This window comes from Oncorhynchus gorbuscha, linkage group LG21 (assembly GCF_021184085.1).
Source record: "Oncorhynchus gorbuscha isolate QuinsamMale2020 ecotype Even-year linkage group LG21, OgorEven_v1.0, whole genome shotgun sequence".
Lineage (NCBI taxonomy): Eukaryota > Metazoa > Chordata > Actinopteri > Salmoniformes > Salmonidae > Oncorhynchus > Oncorhynchus gorbuscha.
Genome location: NC_060193.1, coordinates 51,935,483 through 51,956,060, shown reverse-complemented (window position 1 = coordinate 51,956,060; position 20,578 = coordinate 51,935,483). Strand labels below are relative to the sequence as shown.

The following is a 20,578-nucleotide window of genomic DNA, read 5'->3' as shown; positions in this document are numbered from 1 at the left end:
ACAAGCTTCTCCCATTCTTCTCTGCAGATTCTCTCAAGCTCTGTCAGGTTGGATGGGGAGCGTGGCCACACAGCTATTTTCAAGTCTGGGCTCTGGCTGTGCCACTCAAGGACATTCAGAGACTTGTTTGGAAACTACTCCTGCGTTGTCTTGACTGTGTGCTTAGGGTCGTTGTCCTGTTGGAAGGTGAACCTTCACCCCGTGCTGAGGTCCTGAGCGCTCTGGAGCAGGTTTTCATCAAGGATCTCTGTACTTTGCTCCATTCATCTTTCCCGCAATCCTGACTAATCTCTCAGTCCCTGCCGCTGAAAAACACCCCCACAGCATGATGCTGCTGCCACAACGTTTCATCGTAGGAATGGTGCCAGGTTTCCTCCAGATGTGACACTTGGCATTCAGGCCAAAGATTTCAATCTTGGTTTCATCAGACCAGAGAATCGTGTTTCTCATGGTCAGTGTCATTTGGGTGCCTTTAGGCAAACTCCAAGCAGGCTGTCATGTGCCTTTTACTGAGGAGTGGCTTCTGTCTGGTCACTACCATTAAGGCCTGATTGGTCACCTCTCTGACCAAGGCCCTTCTCCCCCGATTGCTCAGTTTGGCCATGCAGCTCTAGAAAGATACTTAGTGGGTCCAAACCTCTTCCATTTAAGAATGGAGGCCTTGTGGACCTTCAATGCTGCAGAAATGTTTTGGTACCCATCCCCAGATCTGTGTTTCGACACAATCCTGTCTCAGAGCTCTACGGACAATTTCTTCAACCTCATGGCTTGGTTTTTGCTCTGACATGCACTGTCATCTGTGGGACCTTATATAGATAGACAGGTGTGTGCCTTTCCAAATCATGTCCAATAAATTGCATTTACCACAGGTGGACTCCAATCAAGTTGTAGAAACATCTTAAGGACTATCAATGGAAACAGGGTGAACTTTATCTCAATTTCAAGTCATAGCAAAGAGTCTGAATACTTATGTAAATTACTTCTGTTTTTTATTATTTATAAATTTGATAACATTTCTCGAAACCTGTTTTTGCTTTGTCATTATGGGGTATTGTGTGTAGATTGCTGAGAATGTTTTTTGAATAAGGCTATAAGGTAAGAAAATGTCAAATAGGTCAAGGGGTCTGAATGTTTTCCAAATGCACTGTATGTTAATTACATTGCCGCAGGGGCGCGGAAATTTTAGGCCAAGGGGTAACGGATGAATTAAACGTATGAATATTCCAGATAAGAATTCAGCCACCCCAAATTCCCCTTGGTGGTGTTTAGGGGCCTTTGAGTGGCCCCTGTGTGGCTAACAAACTCTGGGAGACATACTATTCTCTAGTGCCTTTGACAGTGACCTTATCGAAAAAGGATACCTGGCCTGTTTCTGCTGTGCGCCGTGTTGGGACGGTGCGCTGATGACTCAGTAGACAGAGAGAATCAGAGGATGATGACATCATCAGTGCACGTCTGCGCCTCTCTCCACTGCCATTTCTCCACCACCCCAGATTCCCAATATATCCACAAGGAGAGAGAACAGTGTGTATAGCCAACTGCCATCTTAATCATTTGACAAGAGCCAAAACCAGCCCTGCATATCTCCAGTCTCACACAAGAACAGTTCCCCTACCAGGGCTTCCAAAACACTCCCTCCCCTACAATGTTTTCCTCCACTGACCGTAAATCAAACTCTGTATCATAACTAAGCATAAAATCAAAGCAGGAGTTATGCAAGAGCCACATGACTCATCCTCTAACCCCATGTCCCGACCTGCTTCTTAAGACATGAACAGAGAAACTAGGAGAAACAGTGAGAATGTTCAGTGGATATCGGATACCATGCACTGCATTGAATGGTTTGTTTTGGAGTCTCTTGTACAGCAGAGGGCCCTGGTATTCTCTCTGTCCAATTAGCTGTTAACAATAGCAGCAGTGTTGCAGAGCCTCTGACCCTGTCTCTGTGGCTGAGATGGGCTGAGAGCCTGGGAGGCAGACATACACACAGGCCTACACTACATTCACACCATGGGTCTTGGAAGGGAACCATCAAGTGCAAGGGTGAAGGAGGGTGGGCGGTACAAGCACATACAAACTTCCTGTACACTTAAGACACTATTCTTATCTAGAGTATCTTACAGATAGTCAGCAGGTCAAGTCAGTGCATGTAGCCCAAGTAGGAAGTGAAACCACATCCCTTGTGTTGCCAGCAGTACAAACTAAGTTCCCATCGACTGGACAGGAAGCAGTCTAACCAATGAAGACCACAGATGGTTTAGAATGGGTTATCTCGTCCTTTCCACTGCATTACTATTCAGTTCATAGTTCCATTTCTGAGGTCTTACCGGTTTCGGCATGTTTGTCTCCTCTCCTCCCTTCACCCGGCAGCTGAGAAGACAACTGTCACAGGACGGACAGCTTCCCTGTTTCACAGGACCTAGGGGACAGAGAAGATCAGTTCAGTTATGGGGACATTGTAGCAGATCTAATGCAGGTAGAACAGCTGATGCAACACATGGGTAAGACAGAGAAACCAGGGCAAAGGGGAAGGAATGAAAGAGAGGAAGGGGAGTTTAGGTCAGTGGGTAGAGAGGGGGTAACGATGATATTGTCACTGTGGTGTCCGGGTCAACCGGACTGAAATAAAGCTCAGGAAGTAAAACATAAGATAGACCTTACTAAAACAACTGTTGCAGAGAAATCTCCAATAACTCGTAATAAAATAGAGTTTTCGGTGTCCACGGGGGAGAGAATACTTATGATAGGCACTGTATGTACTCATTATATAGATAATTTGGATTACCTGTGATAAACAGGACACTGCTGAGGTGGAGGACCTCTCATTATAATGGCTGCAATTGGAGTAATGGAATGCTATCAACCACACAGAAACTATGTGTTTGATCAAATTTCTGTTTCAGTAAAGAGTGCAGTGGTAGTGTAATCTCATGACTTGAATCACCTGGTAAGAAGATGTAAGGTTGATTACGCCCAATCCAAATATAGAATGGTTGCCTGGGAGACAATAAAACATGAGACCGAGGGGTCTATTCAATTTCAGCCCTCCAATGCTTTAGCATAATCTCCCAGTCATACATACTATTGCTGCACTGGGTGAAAAGGGTCCATATCAAGGGATATCTTTACATGAAACGCTTTTGATATTCTAGGGGATACGGACCATTTCCAATGCATATTTTGAGTTGTGTGGATTTGCACCATACCAGGACAAATTCTGAATCCAGACCTGTCTTTTAGACATGTATGATGCTGGAATTACTCTGAATATCACACATGGACATTTCCTATGGCCGGATATGGACTCATTCAATATCTTGAGATGTGCGACATCCCATTTCCTCTCTTCATGTTGACAAATACTGACTGTATACATCGCATATCTGTGTTCTCAGCACATTCAAGATATGCTATATTGATTCCAGATATGCTTTTCTTGGCTGATCTCCCTATCTGGATCTTGATATGCCGAAAATAACGACGATTTCTGATGCATTTATGAGTTTTCCGCACATGCTTAAGAATTTGTCGAATATGAAATCCATATGTTTTCTTTCTTGCAGAAATCATTATGGGATTCCTTCCGTATATCATACATGGTATGGCCGGATATTGAGTCATTAGATATCCTGAGATAGGCCTATGTGGACATCTTAATTTCTCTATATGACGACAAATACTGACAGTAGGCCTGCATAGTATATTTTCATATGCTGAGGTGACCGAGGTTCATAATCAGGATCCTGATATGCTTTTTGATAAGCTAAATAAGGACAATTTCTAATACTTCTTTGAATTTCGAGGACATGTTCAATAATTTGAAAAATATTAAATCCATATAATTCTTTGACACTTGCTAAACGTTTTGTATTCCACCTGCATAAAGGCACACGCAAACCACAAGCTAAACGCACTGTAACTTACAGCCTAGCAACAAGAATCACCCCTTTTCTGATGTGGAGTTCCAATTGTCATTTTTTAGATTGTAAACGGTGTGTGGTCGAACTGACAACAAGAAATTAGAAAATGTTCCGAAAATACCTCAAATAAGTTAAAGCTAAAGTGAGCATCTATTTTGAGATGTTTTACTTATATCTTAGTAACGTTAACTAGAATCAAGAAGGTTCGCTAATTAGGGGGGAGCGTAAAAGCTAACTGGTAGCCTAGCTAGGTAACAAATAACATTTCTTTCCCTTCAGGGAAGACATTTGGGCGCATTTTGTATTACTGGTTAATATAAGATCGCTAACCAGCAACTTGGCCAGCTAGTTTGTTTTCTCGTCATGAATGAAGCAGGTACGTAGCTACCTTGTGGTTATGCGAAATGACAATATTTTCTTGCAATATCGACCCAATGAACGATTTATGCATTGACAATGGAGTGGATTACAGACCAACACTAACTATCACCACGTAGGGCCTGGACTGCCAGGGACCGCCTCTGGCAACCCAATCTGCACCCATCACCCATAACAAACAGGGCTTGTTTAAGAGTCTGCAACTTTTATTTTCTGTTAAATAAATCAACTACATTTTCAGCATAGATTGGCCTACGTTTGTATCTTTACAGAAAACAGGTGTTCCGATTGGAGCTCTGGATTTGCTATGCTGCATTTTTTTTAACAGAAATAGCAGATGTGCTTTGGATTAAATATGACAGCATTTGCTTTTCCGTGCCTTGTAGCCTACTTCTGAATATGGCGCTGTATGCTCAGTTATGCCACCTTTATGTGAAGAAGCACAATGATTTTCGGTGCCTGAACAGGTAAAATCATTTAGATGCTGGACATGGATCATGAGTCAGATTTAGTCCATTTTCGATCAGACATATGAGGATGAATATTACATATCATGTAAGGATATCCATTGAAATTAATAATTTGGGGAGAAATATGGATCCAAAAATGATCAGGTAATGACTACAGATGATACATTTCTGAAAGTATGTGGATTCGTTCATGCCTAAGCATAAAGGCTTAGACACGTCAGCATGTTGACACATACCCTTCCTGAGTTAAAATATGTAAGCGGGTGCACGCTCATCAGGGGCATGTCTTGAAGGGATCTCACCCCAGATATCTCCCTGGACTCATAAGGTGGTAGGGAGATTTCTGAGGTCCGGATTGGATGCCTGTAGAAACTGTCCCATTACAGAGAATATCCTATCTCAATATATGAAATGAAGGACATGTGTTTCTGGAGCATTTCTACTCCTTATATCTAATAACATTTTAGATATCCGGAAATATCTAGATAAAAACACCCCCTGATATTGACCCTTTTCGCCCCAGGGCTGCTTTTCAACTAACACCAGCATTCCATCCGAAACAATTCCTGCCTATATGACAATATTTTGTGAAATTGTTGTTTGTTTTGGTCTTCGGTCATTTTCTTTTGGGATGTTCACGCACACAAACATTTTGAGAGACAAGCCGAAGTCTAGGCGGCCGAAAGTCTAGGCCCCTTCGTAGTGGATTTGTCAACAGTAGGAATTATTCAATTAAGTGTTTGTTGCCATTCAACAAGACGCAACTCGTTTTCATGCAAATGTCTTCACTTGAGAAATACTGCACCAAAAATCCTTGGCAAAAACGTCAAAATGAATGACAGATCGAATTAATCTAAAATAACTCAAATTATTTTGAGGATGCGTATATTGGCTACGGCATCTCAAGATGAACAAACAGTATTATTTCTGCTTTTTTCTAGTATTTTTAGCAAAGGTCTTGTAAGGAACGATGCGAGCACACTCGTTCAGGTCAACCAGCTGAGTTCGGGTAGGCACCAGTTGAACTGAAGCATGATGATGCCTTTACACTTAGTGTATACTGATGTTATACTGGGAAACTGAGTTTCTATAGCTAGGGCTGACAATGAGGACTTGTGACGAGCAGAATCAACAACCTCTGCATAATCAAAACAGTTGCTTTGTGAAAAGGTGAAAGTCCAGTTAGCCATGGTGATGTAAACGACAGCTTTGGCCCAGTGAGACATGGGCGCCAGCCCACGTAGATGTAAACCGAAAAGGATGAGCCTTTTGGGTAATGTAGGGATGAGATGGAGAGAAACCTGCTTTGTGTTTGGTTTCCTTGCCATGACATTAACATTAATGAATATTGTGATACTGGTATGTCCCGGCCCTATCAGACTGTCAGTGATAAGTTGTAACATTGTGTGCACCTCTGATGCCGTGCATTGAGTCCTGGGCAAACACTCCCAAAAGTTAATTTCAAGTGCATGTTCCTTAACAATGATGGGACCCAGAATTGGGGGGAAAATGTACTGACTGGCAACCACGTATGCAATTCAAAGCAACCAAATCCAGCAGATCATTGGCATTAATGACCCTCAACATATATTTCAAACAGATTATAAATTGAGTTAAGTTTAGTACGATAGACATTATGTACAGCTGCTGATTATTTTCTGCAAAAAATGTGGTCATGCGTATACAAAAAAACGTTGGGTACGACCGGTGTTTAATGCATTGGGGTACATAACTATTGGCGCCTGTAGAAAGTAACGGAATTATGTGTAGGTTATAATTTGTAGACCGTGATCGCGTTGAGCAACATTGTTTCAATCATTGCGACACTGGTTACACTACTCACCGGCCCGCCTCCCTTTGCAATAGATGACAACCGTCAAAACGCGCCAATGCTACATTGTAACAGGTTAACCCAACTAATGAAACGAAATTATACTTGCTAATAATGATACGCCATGGCTAAGTAAAACTGGAATGATATTATAGGCTACGTTTCAGGTCTAATAACACGAGGCAATGCATTTCACACTAATAAAAACGTTATTGCAAACAAGATAAGTCAAGTTTTGAAATCTTCGCAAGACAGATGTGACCGCGTGTCACATAGCCTAATGTTGTGCTTTCGTCTAAGTACAAACTATTATTGCGCAAATAATGAAGTAGCTTGTCTGCCAACAAAACGTTTTTCAGGGATAAAGACCGTTTAAATTTCCTCACAAATTTATCAGTAATAGTTTGAAATGAAGGCCCGTCTTAGCCTACTTTTGCAACACGTCGAGTACACAAAAATCGCCCCTTTTTCATCAGCTTGCAGAAGCTCTTCTAAGGAGACAGACAAACTCACCTCTGGTGAAGGACTAAGGCTTCAAAGACCGACAAAATCCTGAGTATTCAATGCTTTCAGGTTATCCAAGCTGTAAACTAAACGACTGTATTCAATGTACCCTCGTCACCTCCAATGTTCTCGTGAAGCCTGTTAGAACGGACATGAGTGAAAAACCCGTGCAATTGAGATCCACCGTAAAGCGATTTGTGAAGACATTCAATATGGCCGTCGGACTAGTCGAGGCCAGGCGTGGTTGATTTAATATGTGGGGGTACCCGCTCTGCTCAGTAGCAGCGATGAGAACTCCCCCAACTTTAAAATAGAGTATTCTAACAGTGTCGGTGGGTGTACTCCATGCTGTCATGGTTGTGTGTACAATATATGATACTAAATGGAGGGAGAAAATCAACATACCAAATCCTACGAATTGCCCTGAAGCCAGGATGCACACACACATCTTGTCCTTCTAAGTTATCTCCATTTATTCCAGTTTCCTTCCTTACACCTGTGGATCAAATATAGTCTATGGAGTATGCATGATAAATAGAACAATAACATGGGGAAAGTCAGTACACAAAGGGAAACAGTATCTATATTAGTTATATTATATCATAACGAGCATGATATCAGCTTTGTCTCAAATAAGGACTCTCACAAATAAGGACTCTCACAAATAAGGATGTCTGCCATGATGTCTGTGAATACTTCTCTCATACCTGCTTTGTAAAACACTGAACCCTTTTCCACTAAGTCTTTGTCTTCACAGAGCATCACAGAAACATTGGTGGGAAAAGTACCCAATTGTCATACTTGAGTAAAAGTAAAGATACCTAAATAGAAAATGACTCAAGTAAAAGTCAGCCAGTAAAATTCTACTTGAGTAAATGTCAAGGGAATTTGGTTTAAAATATACTTAAGAATCAAAAGTAAATGCAATTACTAAAATATACTTAAGTATCAAAGGTCAAAGTAAAAATAATTTCAAATTTCTTAAACCACACGGCACCATTTTCTTTTTTCTTTTAGTTACAGAAAGCCAGAGGCACACTCCAACATTCAGACATCATTTACAAACGAAGCATGTGTGTTTAGTGAGTCTGCCAGATCAGAGGCAGTAGAGATGACCAGGGATTTTCTGTTTATAAGTGCGTGAATTAAACAATTTTCCTGACCTGCTAAGCATTTAAAATGTAACGAGTACTTTTGGGTGTCAAGGAAAGTGTATTGAGAATGTATTGCTTCTACACCTGCATTGCATGCTGTTTGGGGTTTTAGGCTGGGTTTCTGTACAGCACTTTGAGATATCAGCTGATGTACGAAGGGCTATATAAATACATTTGATTTGAGTAAAAAGTACAATATCTTCTTAAGGAATGTAGTGAAGTAAAAGTAGTCAAAGATACCCCAAAAAACTACTTAAGTAGTACTTTAAAATATTTTTACTGAAGTACTTTACACCACTGCTCACAAATAACTCTCCCTCACTCAATAATCTTCCAAGGCAATGCAATGAATTCAAACATGAGAGTTACGCATTATGGATCAATTTATAACACTTATAATGTTCAACTCTGTGAAGACGTTTGTTTAAATTTCATCAGTTGGTTTTGTTGGGCTATATTTGCCGTGAGCCTAAATGGGTATACTCTTGAAAAAGTTAAGAATTCCATGTTGCATTCCCTGATCCTTCTTTACTAACACATAACTTTGCATGCTACGTCATCTAGTGGACACAAACTGTTATTACACTAAGGAGACACGAAGAAGTGTCTCTTCTAAAACACTGGTTTAGACATTTCCTTGACCACGCAATTCAGCATAACTTGATGTTTCAGAGATTTACTGGTTTGGGTGAGCAGCAATCAAAGCATTTTGTATTTCATCAACAGCGGGAGATTAGTAAGTGCTAGTACCAGTTAGAATTGTAGATCTTAGTTCTCAGAAATGATTTCTTAATTCTAAATTCACTTTATTATTGGGGTCAGCAGTGGGTCTACATTATCTCAGCTGAGACTCTTTGTTTCCTGATGTATTGCTGGGTTCTTGCTGATTCAGTATGTGGGTACTTCCTGAAAAACTGCACAATCTGGGGTAATCTCAGAACCTAACATGAAAGTACTCTGTTATAACAGGAATCTTGAAGTCATACCTATAGATATTCTGTGGAAAGTAAGCAATTTAGACTTGGCCATGAATAAGATTTCCAAGTTCGTAAAGTTGGATTTTAAAGGCCTATCAAACCTAAAAATCTCTCAAGTGGATGATTGAGACAAAAAGGCTTCTCAACAGTTTTTACCCCCAAGCCATAAGACTTCTGAACAGGTAACCAATGGTTACCCGGACTATTTGCATTGTGTGCCCCCCCAACCCCTCTTTTACGCTGATGCTATGCTCTGTTTATCTTATATGCATAGTCACTTTAACCACACATCCATGTACATACTACCTCAATTGGCCCGACCAACCAGTGCTCCCGCACATTGGCTAACTGGGTTATCTGCATTGTGTCCCACCTCCCGCCAACCCCTCCTTTTACGCTACTGCTACTCTCTGTTCATCATATATGCATAGTCACTTTAACTATACCTACATGTACATACTACCTCAATAAGCCTGACTAAACAGTCGCTTTGGATAAAAGCGTCTGCTAAATGGCATATATATTATATTATATATAAACGGTGTCTGTATATAGCCTTGCTACTCTTATTTTCAAATGTACTTTTACTGTTGTTTTATTTCTTTACTTACCTACACACACGCACACCTTTTTTTCGCACTATTGGTTAGAGCCTGTAAGTAAGCATTTCACTGTAAAGTCTACACCTGTTGTATTCGGCGCACGTGACAAATAAACTTTGATTTGATTGTGCTCTTGGACACCTAGAAGCTCTTCGGGAGCTGGGTTTGGCTCATAACAGACTCACAACCTTGGCAGACCATTTATTTCAGGGCCTGGCCAACCTCTCCCTGCTACATCTGGACAACAACCTCATTGCAACCGTCAGCTCCTCCTCCTTTCAGCCTCTCTCCAGTTTGAAGACAGTGAATTTAACCAAGAACAACCTTTATATGGTTGGCTGCCTAGAAGGCAAACCATAGACTTGCTCCCACAAAATGTCTAATGCATGGTCGTGACAGTCGGCCGTGGCCTGGAACCCCTCCATCATACTGCGAAGCAACTCCTCGTGCCTACCAATGGTGGCTCCTTGCAGGCGGTCTCAGGGTTAGGCAGAGTTCAGTAATCCAAAGGTGGAGCAAAGGTACAGGACGGCAGGCGGTCTCAGGGTCAGGCAGAGTTCAGTAATCCAGAGGTGGAGCAAAGGTACAGGACGGCAGGCGGTCTCAGGGTCAGGCAGAGTTCAGTAATCCAGAGGTGGAACAAAGGTACAGGACGGCAGGCAGGCTCAGTGTCAGGCAGAGAGGTCAGACGGGCAGGTACAGGGTCAGGACAGGCCAAAAACCAAGAGTGTGACGAAAGAGAGGCTGGGAAACGATAGGCGCTGACAGGAAAACCTCTGGTTAGCTTGAACGAGCAAGACAAACTGGCAACAAACAGACAGAGAACACGGGTATAAATACACAGGGGATAATAGGTGTTGTGTCTTTGGCTATGCCGGATTAAGTGATATGACATGCTATTCTATAAAATAATTTCTCCGCAATTAATATCACCTGATTGAGCTAATCATGTAAATGTAATTAACTAGAGTCGGGCACCACAAAATAATATTTATAGAGCTGTTATCTTCCAAATAAACTCTTAAAGACCTAGTAATATTTTACATCAATAGCAGTCAATATCAATCGTCATCTTAATTCAGTTTCATCTGAAAGTTGTAAATTATTTTATCTGCACGAACCCTGGCTAATAATTTGAATCAGCAACACAAAATTGGATTTAATTATTTATTTACGAAATACCTAACTAATCACACAGAATTACACATACACATAATTAAATCATAACTTGATTACAAATTACGTCATAAAGGAAAACGTCCCTAGCGGGCAGAACAGATATGACAGCTTGTTACACAAAGGAAAAGGGCTGGGTTTGAGTGAAAGAGCGGGATGACTGAGGAACAAAGGGAAGAAGCTGTGCTATCGTAAATACAGTATCTTATGCATTCTAAATTACCGCTCATTTGGAAAAGGAAATGCAATAAATATTTACTCTGAGCTGCGCTTCGGTATGTTGGTGGTAGATGGAAGGCCGTGTTGCCCAACCAAGTCCTTTGAAGAATGTCTCTGGTGGTCAATTGAATACGTTGTAGTAACGTTGTTGTGTGGTAGACGGGATACTCTGTCTGTTCCTTCCTAACCTGCTAACTCAACGGCTAGGAGGTATCACTTCTGTAGTGAATAAGAGTTCAAAGTTCATACCATTCGCAACAAAAGCTCACGCTGATGTCGGCTTCGTTCTGTTGTTATTATCTGAACCATTCTGACATAGGACCGTCGTCCTACATCCCCGGAACAGAAAGTTCTATTGTCGTCAAGGGCTTATATAGGAAGGGAGAGGAGGGTGTGTTTGAAAAGTTTTATAGCCCATGTCCCTTCACAGGGCGGGCCAATGAGTGAGCAGCCCTATCTTATGAAAATCTAAATCTCTAATTTTATAAGCTAAAATCATATTTCATCCCATCACAAATAATTTAATATTCAAACATTTAAATTGAACAACAATTCCATGTGAATCCGATAACTCTGTGTAGACTTTCCACATAGAGTTTATGTCATCTTATCATTGATGAGAATGTCTCAGATGATAACCGAACTGACATCATATTCATTAAGTACCACCGCATATGTTCAATTGGTCGGATTACCAGAATATAGTTAATTTTCCCCCACCTTCTGATGTTTCCAGAATCTCTATGTTAACCAAGGGTTTTGCAAATGTAACCTCACTAGGGTAGAGAGAGGAAAAAGGGGGGAAGAGGTATTTATGACTGTCATAAACCTACCCCCAGGCCAACGTCATGACATAGGGAAGATGGGTGACACCTGGAGGGGGGAGGAGACAAGCACAAGGACAGGTGAAACAAGGACAGGTGAAACAGATCAGGGCGTGACAGTCACAAGGGACTATCTCATCTACCTATCAACTTTCTTGAAGGTCTGAAATCTTCATTGGTATTCCAGGCAGGGAGTCTTAATATTAAGGAGCTGCAATTAGACATATTCATTCACACACCCCGGTTGTGGTTCCTTGAGATCAGTAAGAATGAGTTCACAGTCCTCACTCCAAAGCTGTTTCACCCAATCTCAAGGCTCAACAGACTGTATCTGTCCAAAGGCCGACTTCAGTCCTTAGATTTCCTCATAGGAGCAAACCTCAGCAGAGTCACTTTCTTGCAGGTGAGAAAGAACAACATAACAGTAGTCAATGAGACAATAAGTTGCGTTCTTTCCCTGCCTTGACATACCTGGACATGCAAGATAATCATTTTACCTGTGGCTGCAGCAATGCTTGGTCTGTCCAGTGGATGGAGAACGACAAGCAAACACAGGTTGTTGGCTGCACAGAGTTTACCTACAACTATCCTGCCGAGCTAAAGGGCACCAAGCTGTTGGATGTTGAGCTTCAGTTCTGTACGGTACACTTAGGACTTTACTACTACATCTCTTCCACTTCTCTGGTCCTCCTCACCCTGCTAGCATCCTTTGCCTACCACTTCCTGAAATGGCAGGTAATAGACGGCTATTACCTGTTCTTGGCTTTCCTCCATGACACCAAGCAAAGGAATAAGCACAAGCCTCGTGGATGTCAGTATGATATCTTAATCTCCTACAACGTCTACGATGAGCCCTGGGTCCTGAAGGAGCTTCTGCCAGAGCTGGAGGTAGAGCAGGGCTGGAAACTGTGTCTCCACCACCGGGACTTCCAACCAGGCAAACCAATCATAGACAACATTATGGATGCCATCTACGGAAGCCGCAAGACCATCTGTGTGATCAGCCACCGCTACCTGAAGAGTGAGTGGTGCTCCCGGGAGATCATGTTGATCTGAAACAACCATCACATTCTGAACCTTTTCTCTACATCTGCATGGGAATATCATTAAGAAATGCTTACACATAATTAGCCAGTTCATGATCACATTTACCTGTAAGACTTATTTTTGCGGGTCATACTGTAGAATTACTCATCTGAATGTATTGCTTGGTTTTTTCCTGTATCTTAATTATCTCATGAATGATAATATATAATAATAATAATAATAATAATAATAATAATAATAATATAATCATACAATTTCAGGTTCTTTGTATCTTTTTAATTCAACTCATCTCTGTCATACACAAATGTTCAACAAAAATGCGATAAAATATTATTTGAACCTTAAAAAACATTGTTTGGGTGACTTGTGAGTTGTGGTGTCAAGTTAAAGTAACTGCCAAGTGTTTCCAGATTTCTATGAAATATGTCCTATAATTCATTCCAATATGAGATAGTTTTCCTTCCACATTTAAAAAAATGAAGTATGTTTAAATGCAGCTTTTCTGTGTTGGAAAGGATGTGTGGGTACCCCAACACAACAGAATGGTTTTGGCATATACTGATCATTACAAATATGAATGCGATTAGAACACTGATAATATCATCCTCTTTGAGGAAATAGCAAGCTTTTTTGAAACGGTCTGTTTGAGATAAAACATTTACCTGGGATTTCGGAAGTGTTTTTTTCTCCTCAAATGTATGCTTTGGCCACAGAAAAGAGTATAGGATGAGTCAACATTATTTGGGTATGAGTTAACAGAAAACATTTACTGGACAGTTACTTTAACATGTGATTATACGTTTTGATGTTGTCCATTGAAAACAGATGATCACAGTTGTTATTCTTCGAAAAGGTATCTAACATAAACTGACTCCTATTCGACACAGCCCATCATGTCTGGGGTGATTCTTTTAGGCTCTTGGAGCATCCTGATGAAAGCCAGGTGCGTGAGGGCCTCGTAGTGGTAGTACTCAGAGCCCACATACACTTTGACTCCATCACGGCCACACATGCCTGCCTCGATGCCGGAGATGGGCAGTGGGGACTCTCTGGCTACTACCCTAGGGGTGGCAGACAGGTCAATGTCCTTCATCATCTGTCCTATAGGGGGAAATAGAGACAAGAAAATAGTTTTTCACTGAGTGTGTGAAAGGTTCCCAAAGATGACGCCACGTTTGCCCCGCAGGTCTTGTGGCACGTCAGGCCTCTCCAGCAGGGGGAGGTAATGAGTCATTAAAGGTCCAATGCAGCTGTTTAAATTTTTTTTTTAACATCAAATCATTTCTGACACAGGAAAATCAAATTTTTTGTGAATATTGATGTAAAAAGAGCAACACTTTTTTTTGGGATAGATTTGAATGTACTCAAGTTCAATGTCCAATTAGTTACCTTGAATAATGTGCACAATATGGTGATCTGCACAAACAAAGGCTGCGTTAACAGGCCCTTCGATGCCCAGCTCCTCTTTCAGGCTTTTAGGGTAGCCCTCAATCAGAACGGAGGGAGCTGCTGATTTGTAGATGTAAACTTGGTCGCCCTGTCAACCGGAAATGGTGACATTCAGGTGTGTTTTATGTGCCATGGGACAAACAGAGGCATGATGATGTAACAAACAGTTGACTGAATGAAAGTCATTTTCTATATACTCAAATCAAATCCATTTTTGTTTTTGTCACATCCTTCGTAAACAAGTTGTAGACTAACAGTGAAATATTTACTTAAGGGTCATTTTCCATCAATGCAGAGTAAAAGTGACACGGGGAGTAAATACATTGAATAACAATAAAGAGTCAAAAATAACATCAGGGACTACAAGTACCGAGTTGATGTGCAGGGGTACGAGGTCATTGAGGTAGCCATGTACATATACTGTAGGTAGGGGTACTGTAGTGAGTAAAGCTCTGAACATATGTTATTTATCGCAAGTGAAGTCCCTGTCTTCCCCTACATCCTGTAACCTTTGACCCACCTTGATAATGTAGAGCTTGTCACTGTAGGAGAAGACTGCATCCACCCCGTTGGCCACTTCCTTCCAGGTTCTGGCAATGGGGAAGGTATGTTTACCATCACGATGGGTGTCTAGACGCATATAAATATGACCTGAGGAAGTGGGACGGAGGTGAAAATTGGCAACTGTCTAATGCGAGTTGTGCGCACAATTGAACACAAAGGCTTAGTTCTTACCAGTGAAGGCATAGGTTTTGCCTGAGTCGTCTGCGGTGATGGCATCCAATGTCACTTCACTGCATTTGGGAACCTTTGCCTCACCGTCGTGGCCTACAATCCAACAATAACATGTCTCAACACAATCCAAAAGCTTTTTTTTCCCCTGAAATGGTGTTGTTATTACCATTCACCATTCATCTGTTCAATCTCACACCATGCACACTGGGCAGAGGAGGCTGGTGGGATGAGCTATAGGAGGACACACTTATTGTAATGGCTGGAATGGAATACATGGAATGGAGGTAAACATGTGGTTTCTATATGTTTGATGTGTTGATGTTTTATACCGTTCCATTTATACCATTCCAGCCATTACAATGAGCCCATCCTCCTACAGCTCTTTCCACCAGCCTCCTCTGACAAGGAACTGATTTTGATAAAGGGGGAAGGGTGACATCCTTTGCATGGTTCTCTTACCGAAATTGCCGCACCTCATGAAGTAGTGCCTGGAGTCCTTAGGGTACACACCATTCACCTCCCCAGATACAGGGTGGAACCGGGTGAAGTTGTGACCATGGAAACAGTAGTATTGCTCTAGCCAACGGAAGGCAGACGTACAGTTGGGCAGGTGGGCCCACTGTCTCTCCTTTACTGACTGCGTGGCGATGTCATAGTTGTACACTTCTTCTCCTGTGAGAGAGGAAACATACGCTAGGCAGCACACACCAAGACTAGAAAACTTGATATCCATAACACATTTCCTGGTATGTTGTCTGTGAATAAATGATAAATGTTTAGGGCCTCCCGGGTGGCGCAGTGGTTAAGGGCGCTGTACTGCAGCGTCAGCTGTGCCATCAGAGACTCTGGGTTTGCGCCCAGTCTCTATCGAAACTGGCCGTTACCGGGAGGTCCGTGGGGCTAACCAAGGTTGCCAGGTGCACGGTGTTTCCTCCGACACATTGGTGCGGCTGGCTTCCGAGTTGGATATGCGCTGTGTTAAGAAGCAGTGCGGCTTGGTTGGGTTGTGTATCGGAGGACGCATGACTTTCAACCTTTGTCTCTCCCGAGCCCGTATGGGAGTTGTAGCGATGAGACAAGATAGTAGCTACTAAAAACAATTGGATACCATGAAAAAGGGGTAAAAATAAATAAATAAAATGTATAAATGTTTATAGCAACAAACCAGAGAAATGTTCATTATGGTCTTATGTGGGGCATCAAAGGGTTAACAGGCTTACCCTTGAAGAATAGGACAGAGTCTGAGTTACACTCTCCCTTGGGGCACTCCACCGCAGCGTCCAGGTGGCTGGGCACCCCTGGGAAGTCCAGCTGGATGTCCTTGGGGTAGCCCTTCTCCAGACTGTGGTTATAGTAGCTGAAAACCTTGTCGTCCTGTAATTGAGGAGGGATGGAGAATACGGAGTATACTAAGTGAATGCTGTCAGAGGTGTCATATACCCCCAAAATCTGAGGGTGCACAAAGTATGTGAGGATGGCAGGGGGTGGTCCGAAGTTGGAGAATTTAACATTTTTCAAACACCTGCACAGCCTTTTCCTGCAATCTAGAGCCATAATCATTATGCTTTATTATTTGCATATCTAAGCATATCTCAAGCTTTCTGTCTGTTCCTGACTGATGGTTATTTTTTTAAAGAAACTAAATATGCTTCTCCGCATCTCTGCTAAAATCTGGGTAAAAGATTGAAGGAATGTGAGTCTTATTCAGTACATTTAGTTATTGCTTGCTTTTTATAAAGTCTACCAACCTTGTTAGCAGGCATGCTAGATAAGATAGTTCGACAAGCTAGCTACTCCAACTTGATTGATAGCCTGTAATGGCTTCTTGCTAGCTAGTTATTCGGTTGGGAGATTGGGAGCCTATCTGGGCTAGCTAAAGCCAACTTCATAAAGTTGCTAGGTGGCTAGCAGCATGACAGAGAAATAACAACCAATTTAAAAAAAATATATATATAAATAAATCTCATATATATAGTATTTCTTTTTCTACAGGACAAATCTGAGAGGGCACATGCTACTATGCCACCTATGGGAACACATGATTGCATAACTTGACTTTTAAAAAGATTGCCCAAGCTGATGAGTCACTAGTAAAACTACGTGTTAAAGTTCCCTATTCATATGGATATCGACTACATCATTGATATTGACAGTACCAGGAAAAAGTAGATGTGATCATGTGCTTCAGGTTTTTCTGTGTTGTGCATGCGGAAGGCAGCGTCAACATGCCCCAGGTGATGGTAGTCATCTAGCTCCCTGAAGAAGGCACTGGAGACCTGAGCTGGACCATTGAAGCCGTTCCACAGGTGATCCCCTTAGAGTAGCATAGTTCAGATCAGGGATCAGATATACTCATGGAAACGGAAGCTTACACTCTCCTTACACAAATATCTAGTACAAACCCACGTTTACAGGTCATGTTAGCCCATGTCAAAATACCCACTAACGAATCCACTACACTCTCGAAAATAGGGTTCAAAAAGGGATGTTTGGCTGTCCACATAGGAAAACCCTTTCTAGTTCCAGGTAGAACTCTTTTGGGTTCCATGTAGAACCTTCTGGGAAAGGGTTCTACATGGAACCCAATAGAGTTCTACGAGGAACCAAAATTATTCTACCTGTAACCAAAAAAGGGTTCCTCAAAGGGTTCTCCTATGGGAACAGCCGAAGAACCCTTTTAAGTTCTAGATTGTACCTTTTTTCTAAGAGCGTACCCGTAACCCTAGCCATCCCGATGGGGACATAATGACATTTCATGACAATGACAAAGCCCACTGTAGGGAGAATGAGGGTAAAAAAAAAGACGACTCATAACATGGTTTTGATACCCTTGAAGAAGAAGGTGTGTCCTTTCTCGTCGGGGGGCGATGGCGTCAAACTCGATGCCGTCACACCGGTCTGGTTTGGCGTTGTGGTGGACCTGATCCTCGTGGTGGTCGTGGCCGTGGTCTAATGGGCCAGTCAGAGTCAAGGTGAGATGCACGTTGAATGACTTTTCATTATTCCAACATTTCTCCACATGAAAGGGTGCGGTGTGGTGATTTGGAAGTCATGCATCCTACTCTCATGTAAAAGCATGTAGGACATGAGTCACGGGCTGAAAGGGAGTTGAATAACACCTGTACCTGTGGCGAGTTGCAACCCTAGTTGTTTGCCTTGCCTAAGCACGTCTGGATCAGTCAATGAGTTTTGAGGTCCTACATTTTGACAGGCTGTTAAATGAATATGGATCTTAGACTCACCTGACATCATTACATCATGGATCCTGCGTAGAAAAGAAAGCAGACATTATTCATCATAAACCATAATGCCCTCATTCTGATGAGACATGAGTGAGGTCATAGAGATGGGAAATGAGATAATACACTGCACATCATGACTCCACCCTCTGGGTAGACAGACCAATAATGATGCTGTAGTATACACAGCCCTATTCCAAATAGAGCAGCTCAAAGGGACACCTGATCGATATGAAGGGGATCTGTAATGATGAGGTAACGGGGTGAATCAGTGACAGAAGTGCTGAGGTACACGACTGACTTTGACCACTCTTTGTGTGTTTTGGGTTATTGATCCTGCCTTGATCTCTGTGACATTGCAAACAAACTTATGGAACTAACCCAGCCAATGTGGGGCAGCATAGTATCCAATTGGGTTGCGTAAGACATGTCTTAACAAAGCACAGCGAAGCCCATAATGTGTTGAATAAAATAACAATACAAAAAAGTAAGTACAGAGGCAATTTAGAGGCAGTTTATTTTGCTGTGGCTACCCTGAACATGAATAAGAGAATAATAAGATGCCGAAGGTCGCCGACTGGGTGAAAAATCTGTCAATGTGCTGTTGAGCAAAACACTTAACCCTAATTGCTCCTGTAAGTGGCTCTGGAAAAGAGCGTCTGCTAAATGACTAACATGTAAAGGCTTAGCAGTTGATCAGCAGTACTCACGCTGGAGCAGCATAGCTGAGTGCTAGTGCCAAGCACAGGCAGAGTGTTTGGGAGAGAAGCATCACGTTGAGCGGTCCTCCTCTGGGTCCAGGTACCGAAGAGAGCTGAGCTGAGAAAGGTGCCTGAGCAGGAGCTGACCAGACCTTTTATACTGGATCTGGATTTACCAATGTGCCTTATGTGTGTGGGAGTGTGGGTAGTTCTGCACTTTGTTTACTGAAAGAGCAGTGGTGGGGGGGGGTAGTAGTAGTTCTGTGCTCTGTTTACTGAAAGTGCAGGGGGAGTGTAGGACTTTTTTCTGTTGCAAAACGATTATTTAGCAGAAACTGGTTTTATATATGCATCTCATAAAATGCAATCAATATGAGTTTATATGGCAAATTCTAATAAATATTGAACAGAACATGTTGGGATGTTACACATTAATCTGGTGTGGCCAACATCATTGGGTCAGATGAAATATCATTTCCTGGATTCAATTGGCACACTTTTGGCAAGGACTTTGGACAAGTGAGTTCATCAAGTAGGAGCACAGAAATCAGAGTCAGACAGGGAGATAAACAGTAGTCTGTGACAGAAGGAGCCTTGCTTATCTTTGATCTATCATTTGAAACTATAGACACTGGATTTCTAAGAAAGAAGTCAAAATAAAGAACAAGTACATTGCAACCTCTATCACTCCAGGGTTAATTTGCTAAATTGTAATTACTTCACTACTATGACCTATTTATTGCCTTACCTCCTTACTACATTAGCACACACTGTATATAGACTTTTTCTATTGTGTTATTGACTGTACGTTTGTTTAGTCCAGGTGTAACTCTGTGTTGTTGTTTGTGTCGCACTGCTTTGCTTTATCTTGGCCAGGTCGCAGGTGTAAATGAGAACTTGTTCTCAACTGGCCTACCTGGTTAAATAAAGGTGAAATAATCGTATTATTATTTATTTTTTTAAATAAAGATTTAAACCCAATCCAAATGTTTTTCGAGGTGTCAGTCTCATGATACATGTATTCAATTTTAGTGAGTCATTACCATAGCGTAGGCTATGACACATGACTGTGTTTCACAACATAACTACTGGGGATAGACAGCATTTCAAAAGCTTTCAGACTTCAACCTTACAAAACAAATGTGCAGTCAGACTGCAGTGTACAATAACTGCAGTACATTGTAGTATAACTGTAGTTAGAGTGCAGTATAACTGCAGTATGCTGCAAATACTGTGTCCAAAATACCATTTTCCTTTTACTGCAGTAATTTTGCAGCATAACTGCAGTTACAATGCAGTATAACTGCAGTTATTTTGCAATTACTGCGTCCAAAATACCACAATAGACTGCA

The 20,578-nt window shown here is 41.8% G+C and overlaps 2 protein-coding genes and 1 pseudogene across 4 annotated transcripts in view; 1 reads left to right on the top strand and 2 right to left on the bottom strand.

The window, feature by feature from the left end:
- LOC124007868 (radixin-like) overlaps window positions 1-7,348 on the bottom strand; it is a 31,923-nt gene extending 24,575 nt beyond the window's left edge. The window contains exons 1-2 of one of the 2 annotated variants that reach the window (XM_046318662.1): window positions 7,113-7,348; window positions 2,328-2,419 (exon numbers count right to left, since the gene is read on the bottom strand). In XM_046318662.1, the coding sequence (XP_046174618.1) occupies window positions 2,328-2,339 (12 nt within the window). In that variant the 5' untranslated portion in view covers window positions 2,340-2,419; window positions 7,113-7,348. The remainder of the gene's footprint in view (window positions 1-2,327; window positions 2,420-7,112) is intronic. The other variant, XM_046318661.1, reaches the window with a different exon arrangement.
- Window positions 7,349-12,377: 5,029 nt separating this feature from the next.
- On the top strand, window positions 12,378-13,144 carry LOC124008462 (toll-like receptor 13). The gene has a single exon (XM_046319758.1). It carries the CDS (start codon window positions 12,533-12,535, stop codon window positions 13,109-13,111), a length of 579 nt encoding a protein of 192 aa, XP_046175714.1. The 5' UTR covers window positions 12,378-12,532; the 3' UTR covers window positions 13,112-13,144.
- A 219-nt stretch (window positions 13,145-13,363) lies between these two features.
- Window positions 13,364-19,400, bottom strand: LOC124008461 (annotated as a pseudogene). Its single transcript, XR_006834100.1, has 10 exons — window positions 19,236-19,400; window positions 18,529-18,551; window positions 18,115-18,235; window positions 17,443-17,600; window positions 16,507-16,660; window positions 15,746-15,958; window positions 15,287-15,379; window positions 15,072-15,202; window positions 14,492-14,639; window positions 13,364-14,203 (listed from the first exon to the last, which is right to left on the bottom strand). The product of XR_006834100.1 is annotated as a hemopexin-like (transcript).
- Between the last annotated feature and the right edge of the window lie 1,178 nt (window positions 19,401-20,578).

Excerpts from the sequence above, each read along its gene's own strand:
- LOC124008462 (XM_046319758.1), top strand. The coding sequence starts at position 12,533 with ATGCAAGATAATCATTTTACCTGTGGCTGCAGCAATGCTTGGTCTGTC.